This window comes from Charadrius vociferus, unplaced genomic scaffold (genome assembly GCF_000708025.1).
Source record: "Charadrius vociferus isolate BGI_N301 unplaced genomic scaffold, ASM70802v2 scaffold325, whole genome shotgun sequence".
NCBI lineage: Eukaryota > Metazoa > Chordata > Aves > Charadriiformes > Charadriidae > Charadrius > Charadrius vociferus.
Window position 1 is genome coordinate 5,321,594 of NW_009648526.1, and position 8,979 is coordinate 5,330,572.

The 8,979-nt window shown below is 37.6% G+C and overlaps 2 protein-coding genes across 2 annotated transcripts in view; one reads left to right on the plus strand and one right to left on the minus strand.

The window, feature by feature from the left end:
- The window catches only part of GCNT3 (glucosaminyl (N-acetyl) transferase 3, mucin type), a 2,052-nt gene extending 1,859 nt beyond the window's left edge, over positions 1-193 (plus strand). The window contains exon 3 of the mRNA XM_009885790.1: positions 13-193. Within this exon, the coding sequence (XP_009884092.1) occupies positions 13-193 (181 nt within the window). The remainder of the gene's footprint in view (positions 1-12) is intronic.
- Positions 194-8,296: 8,103 nt separating this feature from the next.
- The window catches only part of GTF2A2 (general transcription factor IIA, 2, 12kDa), a 4,233-nt gene continuing 3,550 nt past the window's right edge, over positions 8,297-8,979 (minus strand). The window contains exon 4 of the mRNA XM_009885760.1: positions 8,297-8,609. Within this exon, the coding sequence (XP_009884062.1) occupies positions 8,584-8,609 (26 nt within the window). The 3' untranslated portion in view covers positions 8,297-8,583. The remainder of the gene's footprint in view (positions 8,610-8,979) is intronic.

Sequence of the window (8,979 nt, forward strand, 5' to 3'; positions counted from 1 at the left end):
GGCCCGCTTCAGCGGGGCTTGGCGCGGGAAACGCCTGGTGTTGAATGCCCTGCCGCCTCCCCCGGGCCGCCGCCTGCTCCGGAGAGACACCGTGTGGACCGCGGCGTCCCGCCCGGCCCTCCCGGCCAGCTTCCTTACAGACCCGCTTGAGGAAACGGGGGTAGGGTATTTTTCCATTCTTCTTCTACAGTGACCCCAGGGCTTCTTGTTGTAGAGAGGCAGGGCCAGGTCATGGCCCACGGTGACTCCGCGTCCTGCTACAAGCAGAGCGGAAACTATAATTAATGTGCTTTTCTATAAAGCACCTGCCAGGCCACCGGCTTCTGGTACCTGCTGTAGTGCTCAGCTTAACATCTGGCTGCTGCTTTTGTAAAGTTTAATTTCTGTCAATAGCCATAACCAAAATCCTCCAATAAAATCAAATACACTAAAATAGATGGCTCTTTGGTATTCTGTACCTCTGAGGAGAACTGGTTGTGCCGAGCCATTAAACCAATTAACCCCTCTGCACCGCACTTCATCTGTAGCACAGGGAGAGGGATACTTATGTCGTTAATGGTGTGCAAACCTACATTTTTCTAGCATCTTCCTCTCCTTCCCTCCCCCCCGAAAAGAGATTGTTGTGAGAAATGATCTCAGTAGTATCCAGTAGTGTATCTGGCCTTTTAGATGAACCAAACAATCATCCAGCACATTGTTGTTTTCTTAAGTTTCTAGAAGCTGAAAGAAAGATTTGTGAACCCATGTATTTCACCCACATGTATTTTTCCCACCTTCTCACATCAAAGCTTGGCACTTTCCATGGATCCGACAGCTTTTCACTACCTATAATGCTGAGGGATTAATTCCATTGTCTTTGTACTACCCAAAATACCTTCCAAGTAATTTTTTTTTGTCAATAAACACACTCACCTTTATAAATTCAAGGTCTCTGGTGGAGAGTTAGCATCTATACAAAGAACATTTGTAGCAATTCCATAGCACCAGGCTACATTTAGATTAAGTTATGACTGCAATCACACAGATCTTTAAAACATTGATTTAAATAGGATGAGAAGATGAAATAACTGACTTGAAAAGGTGTGTCACTGCAATTTTGTTAGACATCTTAAAACGAACTCGGTTGTAAAACGCCGGTTCTTAAAATGCCATGGTGATTTCACAGCAAACAGTATAGGCAAAACCCCCAACTACTGGCAAGAAAAGCTCTCAAACATAAATACCCAACATATCATTGGGCATTTGTTTATTCAAAAAGAGCAAATAAAGTAACAGGATTGCTGGTCCCAGTGGGAAACTCTTTCCAACTTATGTAAGCAGACAATTGCTACAACAGAGTTTAAAGCTTTATGCTAACCTCATAATAACATGGAAAATTTTAAAATGGTTTCAGCAGCAAATACAACATTAAATAGCAAATATGTCCATGTTGAGTACATTATTTTAAAACAAACAAAACTTTTCTGCTGACTCAGGGTAAGAACTCAAATCTCCCAACATAGAAGACTGCTTCTAACCACTACTACCTAATCTGATTTTGCTTGCTGGAGCTCTTTCATTTACTTTAAATTACCATTTGGGCTAATGTGTATTAAACTACTGCCAGTGGTTCACTGGGGGACTGGGATACGTTCAAGTTTCTGGACTAAATCAGGCAGAGCAGGGTCAGTATTTCTGACTATGGCAAGGTGTTGTCTTTTTCCCTTGGAAAATGGAGAAAAAAGATGCATATTCACTGAGAGAGGAAAAAAAAAAAAACAAAACCGAAGCATACTTCTCTGTTCTACGGAATTGCATCAAAACCAAACCCATCCATGAAATGGATGTCTGTAAGAAGATCTAAATTTATTTCTCAAAGAACCTGAGCACCTACAAAAAAGCAAAAAAGTGTGCTTGTACACACTATGTAAGTAACAGCGTTTCATCTATTATTGACAGACACTACCCTGGCCAAAAACGTTACAGATGCAGAGACAGAGACAAGTATTTCGGGCTTGGGGGGGAAGGGGAGCACCACTTCAAATTTGTTCCATGGTAAGTCTTTTAACAAAGTCTAAATAATTTTTCATTTAATGTTATATTTTAATGTTACCTGTTGAAGTCCGTGCTCTTATCTGGAGACAGAATTAAGCACTTATCCACATTTGAAAGAGCTTGCCTGTGGAATGCAAAGGCCTCAAGTGAAACTATCATACCAAAAACCAGCTTGGTGACACACCAAGAGGGACAGCAGTTAACTAACAACATAGCCTATACAGCCTTCTCCATTCAAAGAGATCACAGATTTTTATGAAAATGAATGTTCTAGCATTATTGTCTTGGAGATACAAACAACTTGCAAACTTTCACATCCAGTTCTCTTGATTCAAAGAAAATTTTCAGTTTCTGTTGGGGTTATTACTCACAATTTATCTCAGATGATTTGGTTCCAAAAACAAAGGCGTATCTTGTGCAAATTTATTTTCAACTCACCCTCTCCTTTTAATAGTGACTTAATTTCTTCTGAAAGAATGGGACTACTCCCTAATTCAAAAGGTGAACCAAGACAAAAGGATTCTTACAAAGGAATGTTCTCAGCATTTCCTCTTCTAAACACATTAGAAATATCACATTTATGAGTGCGGTCACATGTCAAAAGATGCAGAAAAGAAAAAAAAATTATGTCTCCTTACCATTATAAATGACAATAAAAAATATCACTCAACTCTAGCATAGAACTTGTATTCCAGAGATCTTAAAGTATCATAGAAATAAGATAGCTAGCATCTGGCAACAGGGCACAAAGAAAGGATGGAACTTGCCAAGGTTAATTGCAGAACTGGAAAAAGAATAAACTTCCGATGGAGTAGGACAAGCTCTAGTACCAAGTAGCACTGGTATATCAGAATATAGGATCACCTCCAAAAAATAGGTTAAGCCCCAAATGAACTTAATCAGTAAAATCTTGGGCTATCCAAATTGGAAATATAATCATATCAGAAATATTAGTGTTAACTTTGTCTAGTGAGAGGATGAAAATCTGACACTTCTGTCTACAATCAATTGTTAACTAACAACCTGAACTTTAAATAAAACACCAGTTGTTTAAGGAGGAAATATGTTACAAATTGCTATTTACATTTCAAGCTATGCGCAAGAGGAAGGTGAAACTATAATTCTGAAACTATAATTCGCGTGGCTTTAATTTATATTTTATTTCCAAGTGGTTTTCACTTTATTATAGGAACAACTTAATGTGAGCTGCAACTGGCACAATATATATTTACACAGTGGGTCAATGACCGGCTCTTCTTAACTCCAGTTAGGATGGTCTGTTTCCTTCTTGCTTTGCATTTCTTTCATGCTCTGTATGAACATCTCTGAAATATCCTATAATAAAGAGATGGGTCAACTGAAATAAGTTCGGAGGAAAACAGGTAATAAATTCTGAACAAACTAGAAGAAAACATGACCTATAGGAAGAAAATATCAGTAAAGTATTTGCAGTCATTAGTAAAATTGATTCAGGGAACAGGGTTAGGGTGTCCTTTTTCTTCTGACTGCAACAGCAATGAGCATGAAATATTAATCAGACCCTCAGTGAACTACTTTCCACTTTCTTGGAGGGTGCAGGCTCTTTTAGCACAAGGTGAAAACCAAAATATTAACATATCTGTCTGTGACTTACTACCTGCTAAGCCATAATGGCTAATTTATACAGTAAATTTATCTTTGAGCAAAGCTATTTTCCTAACAAAGATGACTCTAAGTTAGTGAAGGAAAAGCCCACATCTCCCAGTACCGTCCTATTAAAGTTAAAATGCTTTTTTACCATGGTCCTACTTTTCTCCCCCTGCCCCCGAACTTTCAGAGTACAGAAAAGCAAAACCAAGTCAGTAGTACCTTAACTGAAATACTACCTTCTAAGCTGCTGAGATCCTTAAAAGCAAATATCTGTTTTGAGTAACTCTCATCTACCTCATTTTACCTAGTCATTGTGTAAAATTACATAATGATACTGATTAAACTTGTCTTCCGGGAATTCATCATAAATTCTTCCTGCTTTGCACTTTCCTTTAATTTGTGCCTCTCTGATAACATTTAAAGTCAGATATTGACATCCCGGACTGAGCAGACAGCTTACTTCAGATAACATCCTGTTTTGTGCACTTACAGAATTCACAAAATCCTTTTTCTTGGAAGCCATTTTTAAACACAAGCAGTCATCCACAGTCACTTCTGTATTGGTGTTTATTCTTCCCTTTTCTTCACTTTATTTTAATTAATTTACTTTCTAAATAGAAACATCCATTCCAGCTCAAGGTGAAGGTCAAGGTGCAAAGGTATATTTTACCTTCTGTCTGCTACTGATAGGTGGATAGGTGGAAGCAACTGTGACCTTTCTGAAGAAAATCAACAAAAAACCCAAATAAATTAATCAGTCCATAACACTACAGGCAAGGAATAAGTGAATAGGCAGCAGCAAGTATGCTGATGCTGTAGCAAGTGAGATGGTTTGTCTACCACTGGATATTAAAATAGCTTAATATAGCAAAAGTGAAGTTAACACTTTTAGGTTTAAGTTCAACAAATCTTCCAAGACCACAAAGCACATTAATCATATGAACATGGAGGGATTAGTTGAAATTCAAACACAAAAATTAGCAAGTGGCAAGAAAGTGACAGAGAGTAAAGCAATAAAAAGATTTTGGCACCAGATCTCCTTACCTTCTCCTTGCTCTCCTCTCCTGCAGGGAACTGAAGCAGCCTCCACAGAAGTAGCAGATCTGGGGCCTGAACAAACACCATCCCAGAAACATAATTAGAGCAAAAAGGATGTGTGCTGCCAATCTAGTGTCAGCTTGTGTTGGCAGCTGTGAGGTTTGCAGGAATTAATTCCTCCAGAAGCACAGGCAAGCTTCTCTTCTGCAGCAAGCAGGCAGCAGTCTTCACACCATAGGCAGATACTCCCTGAGCCACCACTGGAGCAATTCTAGACATCAAAAAGGTTATTCCCAAGAATTATTTACATCTCAGTTATGCCTCAAGAGCTGTTTTCTAAAGAGACGGCCTAGTTAACAGTGTAAATACCTTATGTTGAATGGGATGTTTAAGAAAAAAAGAATAGTTTAGAAACAGCAACAACAAGCCAAAAAAAAAAAGAGAGAGAGAAACTAGAGCTAAGCTAGGAACGGAGAGTATTTCAAAACAGAATACAGAAAAAAAGTCAAGATAAGGTTGAAACATCAGACCTGTGTGAGGTTTACTTTAGACACTTTAGAAACCATAAAGCAACCCTTATTCATTTTGTTTCTTCACATACACAAAACCAACACTAACTTCTGCAGTTTTCAACAGTATATTCACAGAACAAATAAATACTAAATAAGTGGTACCTGGAGCTTCTGCACCATAACATAACCATGCAAAGAACAAAGCTGCCAAATGCTTCTCTGTTGCATATGCACAGATTGCCCTTTGGCTCTCAACGACAACAGAAGCAAAGAATAGTATTGATCACAAAAGTTCAAGTATTCTTTGTATACCTAGGTAAACTCAGTATGCACTCTGTATGCATCCGGATTTCAATTCCATGTCCTAGAAACATCCCACAGATGCAAAAATATCAGATACCTGCATTGCCTAACACTGCACTGTCATGAAGGAGACAGAAGATGCACACATAAGCTATTTTTGGGAACAATAAGTAGTCAAACTTATAATAAAGTATTTATTTTATAAATGAAAAATGGAGTACATACAAAACAAGGATTACATCATGAGAGTGGAGAACAAGTGGCTTGCAGAACAACAGCTCAATGCATTCGCCATAACCAAACAGAGCTAGCCTATGTTACCAGAAAATTTTAAAACGGTGATATTAAAACATTAACCAGATGTGAAAGAAAACTTCTAATATCACCAATAATTAGCCAGGCAGCAGCAATACAAAAAGCTCAGGGTACACCTTTGCCTTTCTTTCCTTCAGTTTTTATTTTTGTTTGGTAGCTTCTCTCTTCCTGTTGTTCAGTATGAAAGGCCTTCTCAGACTTTCGGCTTGTGAGAGGAAAGGAATGTCTAGATTACAGAAGCGTATGTTATGACTGCCCATTTGTTCCTACTCATTTCTTTGTGGTTTCACCTAAAATGTTCCCTTACTCCCAATTTGCACATGCTTTCTAGCCTTTCACACAGCCTAAATTGCACAGATTCCCTCAGCACAGGGTCCCTTCGTTATCACTGTGCCCAGGAAGATTGCTTCCTGCCCCCACCTATTCCAGTTGCTCTCCTGCTCCAGTCTGTTGTGCATTTAAGACATTATTATTAGCAAAAGAAAAAAAATCTTAGAACGGTTCAGAACCACCCGTAACAATTAATGTATTTTTCATTTATGTCATTTTTCGCCACTCACTTAACTCAGGCTGAACAAGCTAATCAAGAACATTAGTGTCACTTAAGTTTGCACATTTTTTCAGTACAGTAAGACTTGGGTACAGAGCATTTAAATTCATTTCAGAATGTCCATCTCCTTTTCAACTGCTTCCTTACAAGGCAAGGCAATATTCAAATCTCAGTTTTCACACCGAATAGGAACAACCAGAGAAGGAGGCTATACAATTTAAAGTGCAGCACATGGAGTATCTCATCACCTTCTCCTTCCAAAGGACCAAGTCTAGAGCTTCAATGGGACTGTTGTTCTTTTTTTAAACAAGTCAGTAAAGTTGCCCTGAATTATGAACATAATTGTTTCTGTTTCCTGCTCGCATTGATTTGAATTTCACTGATTACTAAGTAGCAGACATCTTTGTCAATAAAATTATTTCTCCTTTCGTTTGTAATTTTTCTTAGTGTATATATATATTATTTTCTTTTTCAGTTAAATATTTCTTTTCCTTTCACTGAACAGCTAATGTAGCACTAAGCCTGGGAGGGCTAAAGTAGTAGTATACAACTGTTGAAAACAAGTCTGATAGAGGAGCATCAATGGAATGTAAACATAAATCCATCCCACACAGTAATCTCAGATCATTGGTACAATTGTGCTTCTCTATTAAATTTGGTTTTAATAGAAAAATGCTATAGTAAATATGCTAATGCACACTTAATTGGAACAAAATCAGATATATAATTATTTCCATTAGGAAGGAGTCCAAAGGCTACAGAGAACTGGAGATTGAGAAGTTTCTGTCCAGAGGCAGGAAGAGACTGCAAAGAGTTAGAGGTAGGGACAGCAAACTTTTACACTTGTAAGGCCTGAAATTCAGTTTACCACGTGATTATTAGAGAAAAAAAACCCAACGTTTAAACCTAGATTGAATCTGATATAGAAAAAGAAAAAAACACTTGAAGTGAGGGAAGCAGACATTAACCAAGCCCCAAATATACAGACCAAAGGTAGGATTTAGAGAACCATAACATACCAGTCTGGAAAGGTATTAGAATATACTAAAGATTTATTACTTTAATTAATAGACTGGGCCATGTAGACACGTAGAGAAAGGTTTCAACATGTAAATTATGCTCCAGTTCTGGCACAAATTAAAGATTTAGACTGATCTGAAAACAGTTACCCCCTGACTACTTCTGTACAATTTCCAGTTTCTAGTGGTCTGTAAGTAGCCTACCAAAACCAAATGAATGCGACACTGCTGAGGCAGCTAGCATTCCTGTGACCACACTCAAACAGTCACTGCTGTTAAGTCAGACAAATGAGCTGTCAGTATATTATATTCACAATTCTAGCAAAGAAACTATTTTAAGGGTTTCTTGATTGGAGTTATTTAGTGGAATGTGTAAGTCAAAAAAGAATAAAGTTATCCATTTGATATCTCAAAATTCATAGCTAAACTCTTTCACTGAAATCCTGTTGGCCAGGTGTCCAACTAAATGTATTAAATGTATACAGAAAACAATTAGAAAAACATTAAAACAAGCCACACTAACAGTTGTTGAGTACATAGTGCAATCTTACGAGAGTCTGTTTCGTTATTTCATTTTGATTAGTTGTGCAATAACTTGTGTTGGTATATTATTAGCAGAGGGTACCAAATGGACAAATTTATAGATAGAAAGATACAGTAACAAACAGACAACTATACTGGCCAGCATGAGCTGCTGAGCTTTTGTTCATGTCCTCCTCTCTCATTCTGAAACAGCCATTTCTTGCAATACCAATCAGTGCAACCATATTGGAACCCTGTAACTGAAAGAGCTTTGCATTTGCAACACTCCTCTAAACACACTTAGATAATATTGGCATAATGTATTATATAAGTGATTGTTTTTAAACAAAGTTTTCCAATGATCATTCTTTCACAAGTTTTTAAATAAAAGTTTATTACAGAAATTATTTTGAACCAAAAAGGCAACAGTATCTGTTGTAGTTAAAAAAAAAAAAAAAAGTAACATTGTTATCATGCCCTATAAGTTGAACTGAAGAAATGCTACAGGTATTTCTTCGGCTGTCATTTTGTGACGCTTTCTAGTATGGATTAACTCACATCTGCATCACAAGAATTAAGTATGAACACAGTCCTTTCCATGCTTCTCTCCAGAAAGTGCTGCATATTAACAGAAAATATTGCAGGCAAACCACAGTTCTATTCATTCTGCAGTATTGGAACCAGTGTCTAGGAAAGAAAAAAGAAAACTGTGAGTAATACATACCCCCAATATAGTTGAGTATAAATTAAAGAGAACCGATACCACTCTCTAATACCTTCCCCAAGCTCAAAAGCATTCCCCAAGGATTTTAGAACATGTTCAGTACCTACTTAATTCCCTCCACTGCTACCAATGTGATGCATGAACTGCTTGTGCTGTTTCACTTCTGTTAGCAACATTGAAAAGACACGGCACAAAACTGCAAGGTTGTGCACACGCATCATTTTCTATTAAGGGATTAAAAATACAAGAAGCTTTGCTCTAACTTATAGTGATACACAAACACTTTATTGTGGTCAGCCATAAGCACATCTGGCTAAATCACACGATCTACTA